Source organism: Ursus americanus, chromosome 12 (assembly GCF_024610735.1).
Source record: "Ursus americanus isolate L20-20 chromosome 12, mUrsAme1.1.p, whole genome shotgun sequence".
Classification (NCBI taxonomy): domain Eukaryota; kingdom Metazoa; phylum Chordata; class Mammalia; order Carnivora; family Ursidae; genus Ursus; species Ursus americanus.
In genome coordinates, this window is record NC_142138.1 from 65,066,956 (window position 1) to 65,092,090 (window position 25,135).

General features: G+C 38.1%; 1 protein-coding gene and 2 non-coding genes across 3 annotated transcripts in view; all 3 read right to left on the reverse strand.

The window, feature by feature from the left end:
- The window catches only part of SPAG17 (sperm associated antigen 17), a 212,056-nt gene that overhangs the window by 36,219 nt on the left and 150,702 nt on the right, over positions 1 to 25,135 (reverse strand). Inside the window, exons 28-32 of the mRNA XM_087866202.1 lie at positions 22,692 to 22,870; positions 20,618 to 20,777; positions 13,200 to 13,417; positions 8,544 to 8,688; positions 6,625 to 6,779 (exon numbers count right to left, since the gene is read on the reverse strand). Coding sequence (XP_087722328.1) covers positions 6,625 to 6,779; positions 8,544 to 8,688; positions 13,200 to 13,417; positions 20,618 to 20,777; positions 22,692 to 22,870 — 857 coding nt within the window. The remainder of the gene's footprint in view (positions 1 to 6,624; positions 6,780 to 8,543; positions 8,689 to 13,199; positions 13,418 to 20,617; positions 20,778 to 22,691; positions 22,871 to 25,135) is intronic.
- On the reverse strand, positions 2,071 to 2,140 carry LOC123795476 (small nucleolar RNA U2-30). The gene has a single exon (XR_006780523.1). It is a non-coding gene; the product is annotated as a small nucleolar RNA U2-30 (small nucleolar RNA).
- LOC123795478 (small nucleolar RNA U2-19) lies at positions 2,314 to 2,393 on the reverse strand. Its single transcript, XR_006780524.1, has one exon. It is a non-coding gene; the product is annotated as a small nucleolar RNA U2-19 (small nucleolar RNA).

Sequence of the window (25,135 nt, forward strand, 5' to 3'; positions counted from 1 at the left end):
TTTAGGTTTATTTTTGTGTATAGTATAAGAAAGTGGTTGAATTTCATTCTTTTGCATATAGCTGTCCAGTTTTCCCAACACCATTTGTTGAAGAGATGTATTTTATTCCTTTTGATGCTACTTTAAACAGAATTGTTTTCTTGATTTCAATTTTGGATTGCTCTTTGTTAATGTAGAAAAATACAATTGGCTTTTGTATATTGATCTCATATCTTCAAACTTGCTGAACTTTTTTATTAGTTCTAATAGTGTGTGTGTTTGTATGTACATTGTGTTCTTGGTAGATTGCATTCCTTAGGATTTTCTAAATACACTTTTATATCAACTGTAAAAAGAGAGACAGTTCTACTTTTTTCTTTCCAATCTGCTTGCACATTATTTATTCGTATTGTCTGATTGCCCTGGTTAGAGCCTTCAGTACAATGTTCAGTTGGAAAAATGAGAGCAAACATTCATGTCCTGGGCCTGATCTTAGGGCGAAAGCTTTTAGTCTTTTACCAAAAACAACGCTGTTTGTTAGCTGTGGCTTTGTTTTGTTTTATAGATGCCCTTTATGAGGTTGAAGAAGTTTCCTTCTATTCCTAGTGCATTGAGTTTTTTTTTTTTTTTTAATCATGAAAGGGTGTTGAATTCTGTCAAATGCTTTTTCTGAGTCTTATGTAGACGATCTTGTGGTTTCTGTCCTTTATTCTATTAATATGGTATATTATATTGATTGATTTTTGCATCTTGAGCCAACCTTGAATTCTTAAGATAAATCCCACTTGGTGACAATGTATAATCCTTTTTACCTGTTGCTGGATTCAGTTGGCTAGCATTTTCTTGAGGATTTTTATCTATCTTCATAAGAGATATTAGCCTGGAGTTATCTTGTGATGACTTTGTCTGGTTTTGGTATCAGGGTAATACTTACCTGATAGAATTAGTTGGGAAGTGTTCCTTCCTCTTCTATATACTGGAAGAGTTTGTGAAAATTATTCAGTGTTAATTCTTCCATAAATATTTGGTAGAATTTACCAGGGAGGCCATCTGAGCTTGGGCTTTTCTGTGTGCAAACTTTAAAATTACCAATTCAATCTCTACTTCTTATAAGTCTATTCTGATTTTTTAGTTCTTCTTGACTCAGATTTGGAAGTTTGTACCTTTCCAGAAATTTATCCATTTCATCTATGGTATCTAATCTGTTGACATTCATAGTATTTCCTTATAATTCTTTTCATTTCTGTAAGGTTGGAAAAAATGTTTTCTCTTTCATTCCTAATTCTAGTAATTTAGGTCTCTTCCTCCTTTCTCTTTCTCTCTCCCTACAATTGTCAATTTTGTTGATCTTTTCAAAGAAGCACCTTCTGGTTTTGTTGACTCTCTCTATTGTTTTCTATTCTGTCTTTTATTTATTTATATTATAATCTGTTATTTACTTCCATTTGTTTGCTTTGATTTTACTTTGCCTTCTTTTTCCCAGTTGCTTAGGGTGGAAAGTTAGGTTATTGATTTGAGATCTTCTTTTATAATATACACATTTAGGCAAAATAAAACTAGAAATTGTCTTTTATGCATTGCTTTTGCAGTGTTCCATAGGTTTTGGTACATTAAGGTTTTATTTTCAGTCATCTCAAAGCAATTTCCTTGTGATTTCTTCTCTGTGTTAATTTTCACATATTTGTGGATTTCCCAAACTTCTTTCTGTTACTGATTTTTAATTTAATTCCATGGTGGTGGTAGAAAATATTTTGTATGATTTTGATTGTTTTAAATCTACTGAGACTTGTTTTGTGGTTTAACATATAGTCTTTCCTGGAGAATGTTCCATGTGCACTTGACAATAATGTATTTTATTGTTGATGAGTGGAGTGTTCTGTAGATGTCTAGTAGGTCTTATTGGGTTATTCTGCTGTTTAAGTCTTTTATTTGTCTTTTATTATTCATTCTTTATTGTTCATTATTTTATCCATTACTGAAAATGAGCTACTAAAGTCTCCAAATATTATTGTTGAATTGTCTATTTCTCCTATTAACTATGCCAGTTTTTACTATTTTAAACTAGACTTTTTAATTTTTTTTTTTTAACTCTGAGCTCAGATCAAGTATAGAAGCCTTTATAGATTTAAAGGTCAGTAGTAAAACCTTTTCATCATTGCTCAGAACTCATTAGTCTCACACACACACATCTTGCCTTCCTCTTCCCCCAATCCCCTTCATCAAGTCCTCCGTTATACCTGGTCACCTTTATACACACACACACACACACACACACACACACACACACACACACACCTCCAGACACAAGCCCTTATGTTTTAAATTACTTTTGCTTCTCAGAACTGCAGAGATCATGTATCAGGTAGACTGGCAGGTCTTCTGATGCTCAGATTTGGCTATTTTCATCATTAATCCACTTCAGTAAGAGCAGATCTCAGAGAAAAAACTTGACATTTTAAATTGTATAATGTACAACTCTGGAAATACTTATGTGTTTTGGGAGTGTTGTTAGGTGATTAATATGTTTATAATTGTTGTTTTGTTTTCTTGATGGAGTAATCCTTTTATCATTATAACATAACCTTTTTGTCTCTGGTAATATTTTATTGTAAGATTATTTTGTCTGAATTTGTATAGCCACTCTAGTTTCCTTTCCATTATTTATTGCAGGTCTATCTATTTTCATCCTTTTCCCTTCAAACCGTTTGTGTCTTTGACCATATAAGTGTATCTCTTGTCAACAGCATATATGTGGATCATGTTTTTTAATCCATTCTTCCAATATCTGTTTATTAGATTTATATCTTCTAATTTTTTATTTGTTTTCTATGTTTAATGTTTCTTTTCCTCCTCTTTTCATCCATTAGTACCTTTTTTGTTTTAAATACACACTTTTAGTGTGCCACTTTAGTTCCTTTGTTTCTTTTACTATATATTTTTCCATTATTTTCTTAGAGTTTCTTGAAGATCACAAATAATGTCTTAATTTATAACCATTTAGATTGAAATAATACTAACTTAATTTCAATATTATATAAATCTTTGCTCCTATGTAGTTCTATTCCTTCCCTCCTAATTTGTGTTATTACTGTAAAAAAATTACATCTTTATCCATTATAAGCACATAGTCCTTGGAATCCAGAAAGCCTCATTCATGTGCAAGACTGTGTGCATGCCCAGAAAAGAACTCAGAAAACCTTAATCTTTCACTCTTGCTGATCAAGAGGATCTGCATAAACAGGGAGTGAAGACTGAGTAGAGTTATAAACTTCCAACTGGAACACTGAAAAAATACCCCAGTATGCAAACAGAGCCATCAGAAGAGGATGATTCCAAGGAATATGTCCGAGCTTTTCAAAACCTTACATGGGCTTCTGTTCCCCAGCTGTTCCTTCTAATTTTTTGGTTCACCCTCTTGTTTGTTATTGCCACTTCAGGCAGCTGTAATGTTAAATAATCACCTCCAAATGGGGAAAAGTCTGTGGTGAGTGAGCTCAGAGTCAGATCGAATAATGATAACCCAATATGAATGGGGTTTCCAGGAAACTGCCAAACAGGTCAACAATGATGGGATTTTTGGAAGGCTCTAAATCTATTCTTCCTCTTTCAGTGTTTGCTGGCATGCTGGTTTTCATTGCTATCCTGAATGTGAGGGTGTTGATTTTCAAGGCTACCGTGAAGCTAGGGAATAAAGGGGAATACGGCAAGTGAAATCACCATGAATCTTGCTGTACTTCCCAAGGCTGAGTTTTTCTCTTTCTTTGTTTTTCTGATTGTTGTAATCCTTTGGTTAATTTCCAGAGTTCTGAAAAAATTGATTTTGAAAATATTTTCAGTTTTCTAGTTGTTTTTATGTATATTTTTGGAGGTCCTTACTCTACCGCACTGGAAGTGTCTCATACTGACTATCCACCATCGCCCAGGCCCAGAGAACCCCATTTGACCTTAGCTAATTCTGAGATGTTTCTGTGGTTTCAAGCACATTTTATTTATTTATTTACTTGTTTATTTATTTATTTATTTAAAGATTTTATTTACTTATTTGATAGAGAAAGAGACAGCCAGCAAGAGAGGGAACACAAGCAGGGAGAGTGGGAGAGGAAGAAGCAGGCTCCCAGTGGAGGAGCCCAATATGGGGCTCGATTCCAGAACTCTGGGATCACGCCCTGAGCTGAAGGCAGACGCTTAACGACTGAGCCACCCAGGCGCCCCTCAAGCCCATTTTGGAGTAGGCACTGGTGGATGGTTAAGTTTGCAACTTTCCTGGCCTCCAAAACACCTCATCAAAATGGACCCAAACTGTCAGATTTGACTCTGTAACTTACTGAAAGCTGCTCTGGACAGAAAAAGATGTCCTGTAACACCCACTGTTGAGACACATACCATAGATCAGGTGAATATAGAAATGCCAAAAGTAAACCTGATAAACAAGACGTGCCCTTCTTTCTAGGAAGTTAACCTGGAGAAACATCCATGCTGAAGCCTAGAGACTCAACATGGCAAATACAGTGATGACCCACATTTTCTGCTAGAGATTGTTTTTGATTAACCCGATAGCCAGTTAGCAAATAGAATTCTCATGATTTTACATTCTCATATTTTACGTACGCTTCTCAAAGTTTACTATAAAATTTGCCTCTTCCAACTGATTTCACATTCATATATCCTCACCGAGTAGAAGATATAACCACATTCCATTATCATAAGGGGTTTGTTTAGGTATAGCTAACAAATCAAGGACTCTTGAAGTCCTTCTCCAAAGTATTCTTATAAATCCTTATTACATTTCTATATCTTCCCCGAAGGAACCACTTAGGCTGGGTCATACTGGCATAGAAGAGTAGTCTGACTACTCTCTTTCAGAAGCTTGTTCCAACACACACACACACACACACACACACACACACACACACACACACACATTGTCCCCAGAAAGACAATAGGTCTTCTGGTCTAGGGAAACTGGTTTCAGTTCCTAGAATGAGGGACAGAGGAAGGTTTCCCATGGGGGATAATAGACCCATAATGTGTCACCTTGTCTTCCTGAAGCCCTCTAGCTGAGTGGATGGTCCCACCCTCACTTGTGACACACGATAGTCATAGAAGATAACAACTGTTATACCTGCCTCCTATTTGCTGTCTTGGTTGATCTTTCTAGTGCTGCTAAGGTACAATGGTGGACATACCAAGCTCTACCTCTTTTTTTTTTTTATTACATTGCCTATAATCCAGCCTCGCTCATCATATAACCCATTGTTCTCCTGCTGGTGAGTGATGAAATGATGACCAGCCAACTGGGGTTTGGCAGAGGGTATTTTTGGACGCCATCTTTCAGTGCTATACAACTACAGAGCTATAATAGGTATTGGTATATTCATTTGGAGTTGTGTTTTTTTTTTCCCCAGTTGGGAAATAAGGTCTGTGTGTTTCTCAAGCAAGAGTGGTCAACCTTCCAATCCATTCTTGGGCTGTGTTTTGGGAGATTGGGCAAACTTGGAAGGAACAAGTGGCTACACAATAGTGGCAGACACTGAATGTCTTTAAGTTGGATCTCTTTTCTGTTTATGTCTCTTTCTCCAGTGACAACTGTCATTAGTTCTAAAATTCCTTTGCCCTCATAGTTGTAACCATTAGGATTTGGGACTATGATAAAAACAAGGCAAAAACTGGCCTCATCACAGAATCTTAGGGGATTCTCATGACATCTGGTAGCACACATGGTCCTGGAATATGGATGTTGCCAATCTGCTGGAAAAAATGGACATTTTGAATATTGTAGAAGAAAAGTTGCACCCCTTAGCCAGCTGCCACATTTCACAATTGTGTCTCACTTTCAGGACCTGCCTTGCCCCATAAGAATCTAAATGGAAGGAGAGGGAGCAGGATAACATTATTTGGAGAGATGTGAGGGATAAACTGACTTCAGCAGCTTTCACAGTAACAAATGTTTGTCACTAAGGTCTTTGTCATCTTCTGGTTTTGTGCGCTCAGTATCCTGTGACATCGTATGTAACATCCTGGCACTTGTGTCTCTTCTCCAGCAAGTGGAAAGATGAGGACAAATCCTTCCAAGGCTAAAGGGACTCCAGGCCGATACTAGGTGGTTGTGACTAATCGGGAAATATAGGAAGGTACAGGAGCTAACAGGGCTTCTCCCTGAGCCTTCAAGAACAAAGCCTTGCAAGCTGCCCTCCTAGGACCACGCAGATCATATGCTCCCTCCCATCCTGTGGGGACTCTAGGTAGAATGGAAATGGACTGGAGATGGGAAGGATGGGAGTGTGTGAATAAGGACAGAGGTGGCAGGAGTGAAGCTGGTCGGGTAAGCACAGGAGAGTTCATAAGTGTGCTTCTAACAGTGCCTGCCACCTGCCACATAGAAGTTCCCCAACAAATACATTCTGGTTTAAAATCTTGATCCAAAAATACCAAAGCATTGTAAGACAAGCAGGACAGTGTTTCTCTGTAACGGATGGTAAAAAGAAGATGACTAAATAAGAAGAGATTGGGAAGTGTATTCTAAGAACATGAGACAAAAGGAGCAACAGCTATACATGGCAGGAATGTTTACTGCCCCAGAGGAGTGGGTTTTCTTAGTTGAATGGACACCTCTTCGGGGCACTCCTTATTTCCCCCTAGACCCACCTGGTATGTTCCCTGTGGCTTTGCAATAATGGACGTCCCATCCCCAAAGGTGGCACAGCAGCTACTGTCCTCGCAGTTGGTGATGATAGTGGCATAGTGTGAGTTTTCTATCCGCATGCACTTCACCTGCCTGGTGACAGTTTGAGGACCTTCAGCTGCAAGCAAATGCAAGGTAAGCAGATCTGACCGGATGCACACATGGAAACACGCCTGCCTGCTGAGTTTGCTCTTGTCTCCTGGCTGCCTGGACTAGAAGTTGAGACCAAGCACTGCGAACTCACTCTACAGGGCTGGTGTGTGGCCTCCACACTGTCAGTGCAGAGTAATTCTTCAAAGAATAACTCTGCCTACTTAATTCAGTGTGCTGTTTTGTTCTTACCGTTATTTTTATTTTGAGAAATTGAAAACACCCAGAAGAGCATAAAACGTAATTTAACGGGGCGCCTGGGTAGCGCAGTCGTTAAAGCGTCTGCCTTCAGCTCAGGGCGTGATCCTGGCGTTACGGGATCGAGTCCCACATCGGGCTCCTCCGTTGGGAGCCTGCTTCTTCCTCTCCCACTCCCCTGCTGTGTTCCCTCTCTCGCTGGCTGTCTCTGTCACATAAATAAATAAAATCTTTAAAAAAAAAAAAAGTAATTTAACTATTCATATCCTTACCAATCAAAATTTATATTTGTTAGTATTTTGCCATATCTGTTCCAACATTCTTAATATGTATGTAAGAGGGAAATTACGGGTAAGTTGAAGTCTACTTTTCTCCTTATCTCTGGGTTTACTCCCTTCTCTTGAAGTTTACTTTTATCTTTTCTATAAATATATGTATCAAAATAATGTATAATCTTTTGTGGGCTTTAAATATGCACATATTATATTTTACCATATGTATCATTCTACCCTTACTCTTTCTACTTGACATTGCTTTGAGACTTCAGCCATCTTGATATATAGGTGTATGGGTCTGTGTGTACTTCATTCCTTTTAACTACTATGCAGGATTCTTTGTAAGAATACATTGCATTTTATTTTTCTATTCCACTGTTGACTGACATCTATTTCCCAGCGTTTTGATATTATACTTGGTGTTGCAGGTAGCACCCTGAACCTGTTTCCTTGTACAAATGGGTAAGAGTATCGTAAGAGTGTCTTTCTACACAGACCCAGAAGTGGCGTTATTGCGTCAGATGATATGCACATTTTAAACTATAGATATTTTTAAATTGCCCTCTCCAGTAACTCTTTTAATTCTCGCTCTAACCAGTGGGGTATGAAAGTTGTTCTTTTGCCAGTCGCTTGCCAATTTTGGGCAAGGAAACATTTAATGCATTAAACAAATAAACTCTGGAATTAAAGAAAAAGGAGTCAGGGAATAATTTGCCTTTAAAAATCTTGCTTAAATTTAGGTTAGGAAAGGCGTTATGCCTTTAGAGTCTCTGCCCAGGTTCCTGTTAAGTAGCACCTGCAGCTTGTTCTTCTCTCACGCCATCTCTCCGATAATGAGAGGCATGTCCAGAATTGAAGGCAGACTTTACTGAGGTCACCTATATGCAAATCAGATTCCATAAGGATCAACGGAAACAGGTCTGAGAGCTAACGTCCTGGGCAATGGAGTCGTGATTATTAACTTTTAGTTGCCACCAATCCAGACTATGTTTTAGCAGTGAAAATGGAAAAAGGGACTATTACTCTATATTACTATCCATCAGCCAACTAGAGCTTTTATCACTCCCATGTCTGTTGAGGATAAAAAAAAGTAACAAAATGGCCATAGAGGTCCTGCTCTAGACTGCACATGTATTCTTTGGTTGACAGATTCCAAAAATTATTTTTCTTATGTATGGGTTAAAAAAAAGCAGCGAGGTTCCTACTCATCTTAGTCTAAAGACACAAGTATTGTCACATGCTTGAAAGATAAAACTTACTTGTTTTGTTATCATCTGGAGGAGTAATACAATCTTCATAAACTTGATAAAAGGTTGTGATTCTGGTACCATCAGCGTGATCCACTATGCGAGTACCATCTTTTCTTTCCACAATGACCACTCTGTCTTCTCGAGTTGTCATGACCTGAACGTACAATGGCAGAGCGCGATCATTTGGTCAGGCGGTTAATCCCAAGAACGCTTATTTTTAGACCTCATTGAATACAATCAAAATCCTGGTTATCCATTTATAAGCTAAAGTTTATCCTCTATTTGGTCAAAGCTTTGCAACAATCCTGGAAGGCAGGCAGTGCTATCCCCGTTTTGTAGGTGAGGGAACGTAGGCTTAGAGAAGTTAAGAAATTTGCTCAAGGTCACTCAGCAAGCACCAGGATTGGTGTTCGACTAAGGCTGTTTGACTTGAAAATTGATGCTCCTTCCATTGTTGTATGTTTGTGAGAAAAAAGTTAACGTCACGACTGGCCTGGCCCCAGTCTGTCTGGGAAAATGACCCCAGGTCCTGCCTCCTTGAATATTACAGGTTTAAAGAGAGCATGGCCTGTGGAGGCTGCCTTGCCTGCTCTGCCAATCTCAGTCCAATGTCATCAGGACAGAACATGACGGTTGGTGGGGACCACAGGCCGTGGCTTCTCTGTGTCAAGCTGGTCCACACACTCACGGGCTCTTGTCTGCAGCTGCCGCTCGTGCCCCATGTGGGCTTGAGGGCTGAAGGAAGCTGTGCCTGTGGGTCGTTCCTGCATCTGCTGTCTTGTATCTCTAAAGCAGAGCAAATGCAGTTGCAGATTAAAGCCTAGATGTTCTGTTTGATTGTCAATTTTAGCCTGTAATCTCTTCTGTTCCAGTGGAGAGGATCGCTGTGGAAGATGGATAGAAGGTCTGAGAAGGAAAATAGCTGTTATCAACCAAGGCAGGAAGCCAAAGAGTGGTTACCAGGTCAGCCCAGTATGTCCCAGGTCTGCTCCGATGGGGAGTGCTGGCCATGTGCTGTGAACTGACAGGTGCTGGGGGTACAATAATGGATGAGACTAAAGTTTTAGTCCCTATCCTCCAGGAGTTACAAACCAGAGGAAAGACGGTCATTAAGGAAGACGCCAAAGGAGTCCTTTGAGGGATCACCCAGTCAGTGTCTATAGTGAGGCTTCTGATGTGGTCTGGCTTCGTCTCTGAGGAAGCAATGCCAGGGCTTGGGTTTGGTGCGTTGGTGCAGGGGGGGTAGCACGGGGGACTCAGAGGACCCCAGTAAGTAGTGAGGAGAAGGTGGGGGAGATGAGGCTAGAAGGTGAAGGACCAGATTAGAGAGAGCTTTAAACTCTACTTAAGGACCTCAGCCTTTATCCCAAGGAGAGCCAAAGCAGGACTAAAGAGGAGGAGTCACAGAAAAAAACTCACTCAGTCCTGGCAAGGGTTCAGTTTGAAAGATCAATCAGGCCCTGACATACAGTAACTCAATGGTTGACCAGTGAAGCTCTAAATCCCTGGTTGTGTGTGTGTGTGTGTGTGTGTGTGTGTGTGTGTAGATGTGGCAAACATGGAGATGCACGGCCTGTATCTCTCTTTGAGAGAGGACGTGCCCCCCAGCTGTGGGGTGGGGGCCATCAGCAAACAGCTTCCAGCTCTCAGGTCTTCCCATGTCTGCCCCAGGTGCAGAGAGATGCTTTGCCTGACTCACAGCGTTCCAGGGTCACTGTGTCCAGTGACTGAGTGAGGCAGGGGTATACCAGTCTGCTTCCTGCTACCAGACTGGGAACACTGGTGCAGAGCATACTGGCTCCTGCATCCCTGCCAGTTGGCTGAGGCTTTGTCGCCACAGCTCAGCTTCTCCCTCTGCCCATTTACGCTTCCTTCCCCTTCCTTGCACAGAAGGTGTCCAACTGGCAATAACACTATTGCAAATTATGTAATACATATTTCAATCATTGAGTATTTTCTAACTTGTTCTGTCCTAACTGTAAGGGACACAGTATTTCACTGAAGAGTCCAGATGGATGTGACAGTAGGTTTGTTAGCTGTGTTTTGACTCAAATATCTGGGGCTGTTGGAAGCAGATGATAATTGCCTTATCTCTTTATAGTAGGCAGGAATCATTATATGTGAGAGAAATGCATGCTGTCATTATTTTAGGTTCTTATCATTGGAACTCTCAGCCAATGTGTTTAATGAGAAGTACTGCTGAAGAATACACTGGTTGAGAGCATGAGCTCTGGAGTCAAGCTGCCTGAGTTCAAATCCTAACTTCATGGATGGCTGGGTGACTTAGGCAAGTGGCTTAACTTCTCTGTGTTCTACTTGCCTCATCTGCAAAGTGAAGGCAACACTAGTATCTTCTTCAGGGATGTTATGTGGAGTAAGCGAGATAATGTTGGTAAAGTGATTAACATTTAGTCAGTCATCAAGTCAGCGAGGGTTACTAATAGCTCTTCATCCAATAGAGATTTTTACATACTATTATTTAGAATTATTCAAATATTTCATAACACCACATAACACTGACACTTTCTGGTCACCATATGGAGGGAAAATTATTATTCTCAGTGGTGGTAAGAATACAGTAGCGAGAGTATTTACTGAACACCTGATAGTGTTGGATCTGGCATTAATCTTATCAACTATTTCAGGTAATGACTATTATCTCCATTTTGTAAATAAGGAAAACTGGATTAGAAGCTTGTCCAAAGTCACACAGCTAGTAGAGAGTGGGGCTACAGTTCAAACCCAGATCTGTGTTACCACAAGGGCGGTGCCCTCGCCTCTAATTTAGTGATACTTCATGTCAGGTGTCATGAAAAAACATCCATTTACAATTTTGTTTTGTACAAGCGTGTGATTTCTTGGCCCTTATTTCCCTGTGGCTAAGCGCATAGGGTCTGGAATGCAAACCTGGGGTCCACATTCTGACTCTACTACTTGCTGTGTGCTTTTGGGAAAATTATTTAACCTTTCTGTTTTTGCTTCATCTGTAGAATGGAAGCAACACTAGTCTTTTGTGAAAATAAAAAGAGAACAGAGCTTGGCAAACAGCGAGCGCTCAGTAAATATTATTATTACTGTTGTTTTTATTATTCTGTTAGGTGTCTGATGTTCAACGAATGCTTGAATCCAATGTTCATGCTTCAATAATGGTGATAGGTAATAATTAAGGAAATTGAGAGTTAAGAAATATTAATCGCTTTTACATATTATGCCAAATAATCTACATCAGGAACCGAATGAAAGGGAGTTATTTGATACCTACTTTGAGTCTCACAAAAACTACAGCTAGCAGACAAGGTAAGAGATTACAAAATTATTTCAGAAGTAGACTAAAGAAGAAAGGAAAACACGTTTGGTTAGGTGATTAATTCATCTCAATAGCGAGCAGTCATTTTGCTTCTGACCAGCAGCACGTGGTTCTAAACACGGGTAGGAAGTCCCAAACCCAGATATAAGGCACCTTTCCGTCATGTCATTTACATTCAGAGGGTACTGCAAAGCTCCACACGAGAGGTTAGAGGACTAGCCGAGGAATGGAAAGAGCTCAGTTTTCAGTCACCCACAACTGCTTTTAATTGGGATCCAGCACTTCCTGGATGTGTACTCTCGACCACATTACTTAACTTGCTGAGGCCCGATTTCCTCATCGGTGTAATATGATATTCATTGGTGTGGAGACTGAATGAGACAATGTACACAAAACCCCAACCCCCTAACAGAAAGCCTGCCACATAGAAGGTAATGTTGTTCATCCCAGGAGTTTTGATTTCACATCATAAGCCAAACCATTCTTTTCTTTTCTTTTTTCTTTTCTTTTCTTTTCTTTTCTTTTCTTTTCTTTTCTTTTCTTTTCTTTTCTTTTCTTTTCTCTTTTCTTTTCTTTTCTCTTTTCTTTTCTTTTCTTTTTTTCTTTTCTTTTCTAAGATTTTATTTATTTATTTATTTAGAGAGAAAGAGAGAGGGCATGCGAGTAGGGGGAGGAGCAGAGGGAGACAGAGAATCTCAAGTAGATTCTGCATAAATGCAGAGCCTGACATGGGGCTCAATCTCATGACCCTGAGATTGTGACCTGAGCCAAAACCAAGAGCTGGACGCTTTACTGACTGCGCCCTCGAGGTACCCCCAAACCATTATTTTCTATACCACTCATTTGTCACTTATTCTTAGGCTACAAATAAAGTCGTTTGTCTAGTTGCTCTGTAATGTTGCCAAATTCTTGAATTATTTAATGTGAACATCTCCTTAAATATACCGTACATTCTTTGAAGTCATGGATCATGAACAAATTTCTACCACTCATTTCAGTTGTGTACAAGAAGTAGGAACAAAGTATAGCCCCTCAACTTCTAGAAGATAAGACATACACACGAACACATTCAACATAAAGAGATATATCACACAATTAATCTTACATGTCTTAAATGTGGTATAGATATTCATGATATGTTTCTCATTTCAAAAATTAGTATTTCATGGTACATTTTCTAGTCAAATGAACCACACAAAGGTTTTGTGTTTGCGAAGATGGATCCATCTGTTCATCCCTCCACCCACTATTTACCAAGTAGTTACAGAAAATTAATTATTTGTCAGGTACTCTTCTAATGTGTTTTTTCAGAACTCTAATGATCTATAAATTTTGCATTATACAATAGTTTGCCATACCGTTCCACTGACAGGATCCGTGGCCTTAAAGGATAATAATGGGGTCATGTCTGTTATTCTTTCTAATCCTTTGGTGCCAATCCGATTTCCTTCAGGTGTGGTTGTAAACCAGGTGCCTACATGAACGTCCACAGGACTTACTGTTTGAACTGTCTCTGGGTGAGGCTCATGGGTTTCATTCTTATGTGCCATTGATGTCTGATTTTTGTGACTTTTTCCTGCAGAAGTTCAAGTAAAATCAAACACAATATAACTATAATATCAATTATATAAATTATCCATTAAGTTTTAACACATTGTAAGCTACCTCAGGCACTGTGGCATGGAAATTCTAAGTGGTATTCATCAATTACATTATTTCTCAAGGGGGAGAAATACCTATTCTGGGCAATTTCTGTATAATTTTGAGTGTTGCCTATAGCTCCCTGGATTCCAGATTTGGGGTTTTATACCTTAGTTTTTAAAGCCTACCTTTTCTCTCTACCTCAGATTCCTTCTTTTGACTTAATGAACTCCAGCATTTTACCAGATTTTTAACTCTTCATTCCCCTGATTTTGTCATTTAGTTAGTCACATTAGGAGACAGCTTTCTTTAGCTCTGGATCTGGAGAACTTTACCAACCAGGCATCTATCCTTCGCCTCACACTAGGGGAGAGGATTTGTACAATTCAACTACTACATTGATAATCATCTGATGCATCCCTCCTTCCAATCCCTCCCCACTACCATCTATTTGGAAAGGAATACAGAACTGAAAAAGCCTTATGGAACTCTGTGAATAATACCTCAATCCATCTATCATGGATAGATTTGCTCCATTTGTATAAATAATGATGAGTGATCTGTAGATGAGATTGGCCAGTGTTATCAAACCTCAATGATGAGGTAAACTCAGACCCAGAAGCAAATACAAGTAAAAACAGTGATGGATTGTTAACTCTAAGAAGATTCCTCAGATTCAGAGTATGAATGTGCATCAGAGCATGGATCTTGGCCTAAGATGCAGATTTAACTAATGGGAAGAGCCCAGTAAGACATATGCATGAAGCTAAGCCTCACCTTTGCCCTAAGATTTAGTTTGGACTTATTTCTATTTCCAGAGCATTAAGAGAACTGATAGACTTAAAGAATTATTTAGAATGACTCTCAGATAGTCAAAGTAATAGATAAAATAAAAGAGAGGTTAAAGTCTTTAATATATGCAGAAATGGAACAGAAGCAATATTTGAAGAGGTAATTACTGAGAATTTTCCAGAATAAATGAAAGCTATTAATCCATAAATTCAAGAATCCCAATTTATTCTCCCTTGGATAAATAAAAAGAAATCCACACCTAGCTAAATTATATTGAAATTCTAATAAGAAAAAGAAAATATTTTTAAGGCGGTTAGATTATCTTCACAGTAACAACAATTAGACTGAGAGCCAACTTTTCAACAGCAACACTAGAAGTAAGAAGAGTCTAAAGGATTTTTGTTAATATACTGGAGAAAAAACACCTATTAATCCAGAATTCTGTACCCAGTGAAATTATCATCCAAGGATGGGGACAACATAAAGACATTTTCAGAAAATATCTGTTATACAATAAATGGATTAGAAGCTCTGGTTAAAAGACAAAAATTATCAAACTGAATTTTTTAAATATTCACCTGTAAGTTGCTCACAAGAGATACATTTAAACATAAACCACTGAAAGTAAAATAAAGTATGAAAAAGTTATACTGCAAAGGGATTAAACAATAGCTGGTGTGGCTACAATAATATAAGCAAAATAGACATTACGGCAAAAAAGAAATCCAGAACAAAAAGCCATTGCATACTGATAAGAAGTTAAATTTGCCATGAAGATATCTAAATTTGTAAGTTAATAAAACCACATCCTCAAAGTATATAAAGAAAAATCTTACAGAACTATTAAAAGATATAATAATTTCAGAAATAAAGATTAAATTGTGAGGAGTATAGCACTGGATAGACTATTCTACCCTTATTTAAACATACTTCTGCTGAATAAATTGGTATAGTAGATTAAGACTATCTGTGAAGTTATACAATAGGGGTTGGCAAATTTTGACCTGTTGAGCCAATATGGCTTGCTGTCTCTTGCTGTAGTGTGTGAAATAATACTTCTTTTGACATTTCTATGTAATTAAAAAATGGAAAGAATAATATTTTGTGATATATAAAAATTATATGATATTCAAATTTTAGTGGAGGTGAGTAGTTGTTACAGAGACAATATGGCTCACAAAGTCTAAATAAATACTGGGTGTTATGTGCAACTAATGAATCATTGAACACTACATCAAAAACTAATGATGTATTATGTGTTGGCTAACTGAACATAATGAAAAAAATATTTACTATCTTGCCCTTTCCAGAGAAGTTTGTTGAACTTGGAAGTAGATTGGATAATACTGCTAACAATTTCGATCTAACAGCTAAAAGGGAACACTTTACTCAGTAACTGCAGGATACTTGCCCTTTTCAATAAAACAGATTTTTTTAAAACACTTGCCCATATTTGAGGCTATACATCATGTTTCAACGAATTTCAAAAGATTAGTTAAAAATCAATTATTGGTTTTCAAAAAATTATGAATAAATAATGAATATATGAAAATAAGTTCAAATAATAAAATAACGAAAATACTAAATAGTATTTCTTGTGAGATGGGAGAAGCACTTCTGGAATGACAAGAGAGGACCTTCAAAAAGCCATTCTTCCAAAAAAACAGTGAGAACACTGGAAAAAAAATTATCAACTCTTTCAGAGCTCAGGAAATAAACCAAAGAATTGCAAAAATCAGCTGAATCTCAGTAAGAACAACCTCTTTGTGGTGTTGTAACTTGCCCAATTCTCATCCTCTGTCTCCTGCGGCTCTAGCTGTGCAGTACCCTTGAAAAACATTAGCCTTGGAATCACAGTAGCTGTGAAAACCAACAGTGTGGCAGCTGCTGGAGGGGACTGATAGGCCTGGGATTCTCCCTAAAAGCCCCATTCCCAGAGATTCTTTTTTTTTTTTTTAAAAGATTTTATTTATTTATTTACTTGACAGAGAGAGAGAACCAGCGAGAGAGGGAACACAAGCAGAGGGAGTGGGAGAGGAAGAAGCAGGCTCCCAGCGGTGGAGCCTGATGTGGGGCTCGATCCCAGAACGCCGGGATCATGCCCTGAGCCGATGGCAGATGCTTAACGACTGCGCCACTCAGGCGCCCCCCTCCCGTTTTTAAAAAGATTTTATTTACCCAGAGATTGGTCATTGTTCACCTGCTCTGAAAATTCCCTGAAAATCCTCACTCTGACCTGAGTCAGAATTCACTCATTGTAAACAAACTTATCCTGGGGCCCTTGTTGAGACAATCGGTGGCAATTTTTCACAATGTGGCTGTCTCAGGCAGCAATAATAGTTGGGGCAAACAAGAAGCTGACCTAAAAACTCAAAAGGAAAAGCTGGAGAATGAGATGACTGTAGGGACTTTGAAAAACTCTGACATTTTCCTGTGGCTAGATGCACATGTAGGACTGTACTCATGTCCAGGAAAGACCTAAGAAACACTGAATCTCTCACCTCTGGCTGACCTTGAAGCTAAAGCTAGGGTCTGAACTGTGATAGTGATGAAGGAATGCCCCAATATGGACACAAATCCCTTTGACAAAGGCTGGGAGACTTTCTGGCTTGAGGCATGTAAGTAAATCCCTGCCTAATCACTAGCTGATCACTAAGCTAACACAGCAGAGACTTTAGCAACCACAGAAGACAAAGGAGAGAGAAGTGCAAAGTAAGTTCAGGAAAGTCACTACACAAACAGCAATAACAGCAAAAACAACAAACACTGAGGGTTGGGATCTTATTTCCAAAGTTGCTGCAAAGCAAAAAAGATTAGAATAAGAAAGCTCAGCAAGACTTCAAGACACAAGGCCAAAATACAAAAAAATCAATTGTATTGGTGTACACCATCAATGAACAACCCAAAAATAAAGAAAATGATTCCATTTATAATAGGATCAAGAAGAATAAAATAGGTAAAATTTAACAAAGCAATTGTTAATAATTGTATACTGAAAACTATAAAAAAAGTACTGAATGAAATTACGGAAGACCTAAATAAATAAAAAGATATTCCCAGTTTGTGAATTAGAGACAATATTGTTGTCAATGATCTCAAAATTCATCTACATGTTCAGTGGAATCTCTATAAAAATCCCAGCTGCCTCTTCTGCAGAAATTAACAATCTGATCCTGAAATTCATACAGAAATGCTAGAGACCCAGAATAGTCAAAACTACATTTAAAAAGTAAAACAAACGTGGATGACTCAAAGTTATAAAGGTATAGCAGTCAGGACAATGAGATGTTGGCAAAAGGATAAACATATAGATCAGTGGAGCAGAAATAAAAGTCCAAAAATAAACCATGACATTTATGGTTAATTGACTTTTGACTGAGATGCCAACCAAATCAATGGGGGAAATAATTGTCTTTTTTATAAACTCAACAGAATGAAGTTGGATCCCTATCTCATATCATATAAAAAATTATATAAAAATGGGTGTAAAAGCCCCTAATGCAAGAGCTAAAAGTTTAAAACTCTCAGAAGAAAATACAGGAATGTGTTTGTCACTTTGGATTATACAATTATTTCTTAGATATAATACCAAAAGTACAAGTAACCAGAGGGGAAAAAATCAGATAAATCGGACTTCAGCAAAAAGACACCATGAAAAGACACCATCAAGAATATGGAAAGATAACCCAAAGACTGGGATAATATAGTCACTAATCATGTATCTGATTTGTATCTGATCAGGAACTTGTATCCAAAATATACAAAGTATACTTACAACTGAAAAAATAAGAAGAAAAATCCATTACAAAATTGGGGAAAGGGTATGAATAGACATTTCTCCCAAGAAGATATATGAATGTCCACTAAGCACACGAAAAGGTATTCAATATCACTAACCATTAAGAAAATGCAAATCAAAATCAAAATAGGATACCACTTCACGCCCACTAAGAATCCCCTCATCCATGCTGGTGAGAATGGAAAATAATGCAGCTGCTTTGGAAAACAGTTTGTCAGATGCTTGAAATGGGAAACAGAGTTACCATTCTAGCAATTCCACTGCTCAGTATCTACTCAGGAGAAATGAAAATATATGTCCACACCAAAACTTGTACAGAAATGTTCATATCAACTTTATTTGCAATTTCCCAAAAGTGGAAGCAACCTGTATGTCCATCAATTGATGAGTGGATTGACAAAATGTGGTATATCCATACAATAGAATATTACTCGACCGTAAAAATGAAGTGCTGATACAAGTTACAACATAGATGACCCTTGAAAATATTATGCTAAATAAAAGAAGCTAGTCACAAATGGCCTTAGATTGTATGCTTCTCTTTATCTGAAATGTTTAGAATATGGAAATCCATGGTAACAGAAAGGAGAGTGTTGCTTCCAAGGTCCTCGGTGGTGGGGAGAAGAGAGTGTTGGCTCATGAGTACTGGTTTTGGGGAGAAGGTGAGGGGAGAGAGGAATAAATAGAGCACAGGTTTTTTGTTTTTGGTTTTTCCACAGGGGGTGAAATTATTCCGTATGTTATTGCAGTGGTAGATTCAGTACATTATGCATTTGTCAAAACTCTTGGAACTCTACAACGTGAAGAACGAACCCTAACGCAAACTGTGGACTTCATTAATAATCATATATTGATATTGGTTCATCAATTGTAACAAATGTGTTTAAAATAGGGACAACCGTGAGCCAGGGAGAGAGGAAGTGTAGGGGAATTCTGTACATTCTGCTCATTTTTTCGGTAAGCATAAAATTGCTCTTAAAAAATAGTCTATTAGATTTTGTTTTGTTTTGTTTTTTTAAAGTGAATGTGTCATCTTGGATGGATGGGCTTTATAGAAATCTGGAGCACACCATGCTGCAGGCCCTTTGGAACCCAGCTGGGCTGTAACAGAAGTGTCCACCTTTACATCAAGTCCTCTCTCATCAAAAAAGGAGGGGAGCCTTTGAGCTGGAAAGTTTGAAAGCTATGAGGACGCTTTCATTCACTTCAACCAAGAACCTTCGACTACTACTAAGGGAAAGCATATTTCATTAAATTTTGAGTAACCAAAAAGGAAATTCAGTTTGCCTCTATACAGGGTTACTGGTTACTGTGGGGAGATGTGTGAAATTGACAAAGAAGATTAAATCTTGGTCTCAGATCATTTAAGTCATATGAGAAATTGAGAAAAATTTGCAATGCAGGTGCCCAGACTCCAATCCCAGCTCTACCACTTAGTAGCTGAGAGACCTCGAGGAGGTTACTTAACCTCTCTGTGTCTCAATGTCCTCATCCGTTAAGTGGAATGATTAAAATATATATCACACGGAGTTGCTATGAGAACTAGCTGATTTAATGTTTTAAAGTATTCAGAATTGTGCCTGGTACACAAACACACATTTCCTACATATTAAGATCTCTTACAAATAAATATGAAAATAAGGAACATCCCAATAGTAAACTGAGAAAATATGTGAATAGAATTCACAAAAAGAAAAAAAATTGTTAAATGTTTAGCCTTACCAGAATAAAGAAATGCAAATTAACATAATAAAAAGATTGTTAATTATCTATCAAATCAAATGTAATAAGATTAAAAGAATAAGGAAATCCAGCATTAGCAAGGGTATGAGGAAGCAGATATTTTCATACTGCATTGGAGGTAGGGATATAAATTGAGAATATCTCTGAGGAGAACGATTTCATAAATTAGATTATAGCAGGCATGGTTGATTGCTTACTCAATTGTTATCCAACTTCTTTTTCCCCTACTAGTAGCGCTCATCTCCTAAGAAAAAAATCCAGAAATATCAGATGCTTGTTTTCCCAGCCTAGGTCCTTGGCCAGGTCTAGTCAATAGGATATGAGGGGAGGTCTGCTGTTAGGGGAAGGGGGTGGAATCTGGAAATGTTTTCCTCCCTGATAAAAAGAGACACTTGAAAGTTCTTGTATACTCTCTTTGCTTTTTGCTTTGAGAGTTATGAGAACCTCACACCTGGATCTGGGGTGGCCTTCTCCCAGTTCTCAGCTCGGAGGAAAAGGTCAAGAGAAGCAAAGAGATGCCTAGGTAGAACATTGACATCATTGATCTCCTCAACTAACCCTAAAAGAGTAGCCCAGGCATTAGAGCTAATGCTGTGTAAGAGCATATAATAACACAGGAAAATGTTCATTATTTATTACTAAAAGAAAAAATCAGTTCAAGAAACAGTGTATAATGCTATGATTCAATTAAGATATATTCGTATGTATATATATGTGAGTATGCATGAATATATTCATAGAAAAGATGAGAAGCATAAGATTTATTACAGCCATTATAAATTGAGAGGCGCCAATTATTACCTTTCTTTGGAATGCCAGTCTCAGACGGTACTGTTTCTGACTTTTGCTGAGAAACTGCGTCCATCAAGTCTCCGCTGTGAGGGCTTGGTGGCATTTCAACAGGAGGAACAACAGGACCTGAATCGGGACTACTGCTCACCACACCATCTGCGAAGAGAACCTGAAGGGAAAGCAGAAGTTCTTACGTTCTCAGAAGCAAGGAAGAGGCTGGTTAACATTTAACACTGTGTATCAAACTGGCATAGGTTAAAATTAATCTGAAGGAAAAATGCTGTTTGCAGACCTCCAGATTTAGCACAAAGCATATTATAGGATGGTAGCTTTGGAGTTCAGAGACTATAACTTAATAACCAGCACAATAATGTTGTTTAATGTTTTCCATTTACCTTCTATTTTGTTTCTTTTCTTTTTATTTCTTGTCTTTTAATGGATTGAGTTTTTATTTTTTATATTTATTTGTTTTATTTTTATTTTCTCCATTCTATGCAACTAGGAAAGTACCCACTCTATTTCAACTTATATAATGACTACATTTAAAATTTTATTACATATTCAAATGTTTAGTCTCTAGCAACATCTATCTCTAGTATGTGTCGCGTCTACAGGTATCATCAATACGTCTATCCGGATCAGTATCTATAGCCTACCAATGAACATGACAAAACCCCCACCAGTGCTGCTAATGATAAATCTAATGTCCATCCAGGTCTCACTCTGTAGTAGGTAACTGGTTTCCTTTAGGAAGCTTTTGGGATTGTCTATCTGTGCAGTCCCAAAATTGCACTATGACATATCTAGATGATCTTTTAAAGATAATTAGTATCAATCCTGCTTGGCACTTGATTGTCCTGTTTAATCTAAATTTTTTTTCTTTTTTTTTAAATTTGGAAAAAATTCCCCAGATTATTTCTTTCATTATTTTCCCCCTTCACTCCTGCTATCTTCTTCTTCTGGAGATTGTATTTTTTCAGATCCCTTTTCCATGTCTTTTAACTTTTCTCTCCCTCATAATCCACTTCCTCACCTTAATTTTTCACAATTGTTTTTTTCCTTTTTTTCTCCTTTAAAATTTTTAATTGAAGTATATTGACATACAATATTATATTAGTTTCAGATATATATATATATATATATATACATACATCACTGCAACACAGTGATTTGACACACGATTATCATTTTTAACATCTAAGAACTCTTTATTTTTTTCACAGCCACTGTTTTTTATTGTTATTTTGTAGACTCTTACCTCTCAAGTCTCTGCCTACATTTCTTTTATTCACTTTCAAGTTTTTTGTTTAACTATTTATTCTTATTTTTAGATGCTATTTCTTTACTTTTTTGATTATTCTGTAATTTACTTTCATGCAGTTGGTCTTCTCTAAGGTCGATGATTCTTGGGTGCATGGTCATGGTTCTCCTTGAGGATCCCTTTTCACTTCTTGGTGGTATATCCTGTGATCACAGAAACAGCTCCCCATGATCACTGGGGAGGGATGGAGCCGGGCATATGGCTTCTGGGTATTATGACCTGTGGTTCCCACCTTCCAGGTAGTAGTGAGGTACCTGGGGACACTAACTTAATTTTCTGGGTGCAGAGTTCCATCTGTGAAATGTCTGTGTTAGAACTTCTGATTTTTAATTTTGCTGAGGGCTTTCTCTTATACATGTTTTAAGCTTTGTTCTTGTTTCTTCATCAGTCTGATCTCATCTGACTTGCATTTTCTAGAATTTCTCCTAATCTTCTGATCCATTGATAGCACATTTTGTTGTTTTCCAGTACTATCACAAATTTATTATTTAAAAGTATTTTTTAAATAATTCTAAGGTGCCTTGAGAGGGGGAGGAGGTAAACACTGTGCTAGTCTGCAGTCTTGGATCATATATAGAATAAGTTTGTTTGTATCCTGTATTGCACAGAAGACTATACTATTCTCCATTTGTCATTTTAAGTGTCACTCCATTTTCAAATGAGTTATCCCTCTTGCCTGCCATAACACTGTTCTTTACCCACAGCTTGTTTGTATTTTACTTTACAGCTGGAAGGAGTATTATTTGTCTAACATTTTGTTACCTGTGTGGATCCATCCAACATGTATTTGACGACAGTGCCTTGCTTGGTGATAACTCTTGATGCCTCCTGATCCACTGGTGGCATCACGGTTTTGTAGAATTCATAGTGTTTCACCTTCTGGGGGAAGCTCTGCCGGACCATGATGTCCCAAGTGGGTTCCTCATCTGTAACATTCTGGTCTTAAAAAAAGAAAAGAAAGAAAGCCTTACTGTGAACTGGGCAATGCTGTGTAGCTGGCATTTTATCTTTTTGCTTAATTTTTTTCATTCTTCTGTCTACATCTGAATAATGGGGCAGTTTTCATATCATGACAGATGGCCCAGAGCACTGGTGCTTTGCTACCTTTTTATAGTCAAGTGTAGTAAATACAGTCATCTACAAGTACTTAATAGGCACCTTCTCCATGTATAACCCATTCTTCCAGTGAATTCTGGCAAAATTAGGAAGGAAGCAGTTTTGCTATCTTAGATGTTCCCTTTTCTCCCTGTTGGTACTTTTCTCTTTCCTTTGGGTAAGCTCTTGCCCCTGCATGCACAGTGCTCTCCTGGAGTCCCCTGGTTGCCTGGAGCCCCAGGGGAAGTTATTCAGGCTTGCCCTTCCTAAATCATTCATCATCTTTCAAAGTTAACCTAATCCCCTCATCTCTAACCAAATCCAGATTTTCCTCAAGGTTCTATTCTTAGCTGGTGATCAAGGAGAAAATCACCTAATAAATTGCTTCAAAAGAAAATATTATTATTGAGAGTTTCTGGCATATAGTAACTCTTCAGTTTTTGCTAACTGAATACTTTCCTTTTCTCAACTTATTTTTTTTCATTATAATAATATTTTTTTTTATTACCTTATGTTAGTCACCATACAGTACATCCCTGGTTTTTGATGTAAAGTTCCATGATTCATTAGTTGCGTATAACACCCAGTGCACCATGTAATACGTGCCCTCCTTACTACCCATCACCGGCCTATCCCATTCCCCCACCCCTCTCCCCTCTGAAGCCCTCAGTTTGTTTCTCATAGTCCATAGTCTCTCATGTTTCATTCCCCCTTCGAATTACCCTCCCTTTCTTTATCCCTTTCTTCTCCTACCGATCTTCCTAATTCTTATGTTCCATAGATGAGAGAAACCATATGATAATTGTCTTTCTCTGCTTGATTTATTTCACTTAGCATTATCTCCTCCAGTGCCGTCCATGTTGCAGCAAATGTTGAGAAATCGTTCTTTTTGATAGCTGAGTAATATTCCATTGTATATATGGACCACAGCTTCTTAATCCAGTCATCTGTTGAAGGGCATCTCGGCTCCCTCCACGATTTAGCTGTTGTGGACATTGCTGCTATGAACATTGGGGTGCATATGGCCCTTCTCTTCACTATGTCTGTATCTTTTGGGTAAATACCCGGTAGTGCAATGGCTGGATCATAGGATAGCTCAATTTTTAACTTTTTAAGGGACCTCCACACTGTTTTCCAGAGTGGCTGTACCAACTTGCATTCCCACCAACAATGTAGGAGGGATCCCCTTTCTCCATATCCTCTCCAGCAATTGTTGTTTCTTGCCTTGTCAATTTTTGCCATTCTAACTGGCATAAGGTGGTATCTCAGTGTGGTTTTGATTTGAATTTCCCTGATGGCTAATGATTTTGAACATTTTTTCATGTGTCTGTTAGCCATTTGTATGTCTTCATTGGAAAAGTGTCTATTCATATCTTCTGCCCATTTTGTGATTTGTTTATTTGTTTCTTGTGTATTGAGTTTGAAAAGTTCTTTGTAGATCTTGGATACCAGTCCTTTATCTCTGGCATCATTTGCAAATATCTTCTTCCATTCCGTGGGCTGCCTCTTAGTTTTTTTGACTGTTTCCTTGACTGTGCAGAAGCTTTTTATCTTGATGAAGTCCCACAACTTCATTTTTTCTTTTGTTTCTCTTGCCTTTGGAGATGTGTCATGAAAAAGGTTGCTGTGGCCGATGTCGTAGAGGTTGCTGCCTATGTTCTCTTCTAGGATTTTGATGGATTCCTGTCACACATCGAGGTCTTTCATCCATTTGGAGTTTATCTTTGTGTATGGTGTGACATAGTGGTCAAGTTTCATTCTTTTGCATGCAGCTGTCCAATTTTCCCAGCACCATTTATTGAAGAGACTGTCTTTTTTCCACTGGATGTTTTTTCCTGCTTTATCAAGGATTAGTTGCCCAAAGAGCTGAGGGTCCATTTCTGGGCTCTCTATTCTGTTCCATTGGTCTATGTGTCTGTTTTTGTGCCAGTACCATGCTGTCTTTGTGATCACAGCTTTGTAGTACAACTTGAAATCCGGCATTCTCAACTTATAAAGTGGTTTATCAACATGTAATGATGGCATTTCAAGGACTATATCAGGTTGATAAAAAATATTTTGGAATGGGGGCCCTTCATGATACCCTCTATGTCACAGAAGTATTAGTCATA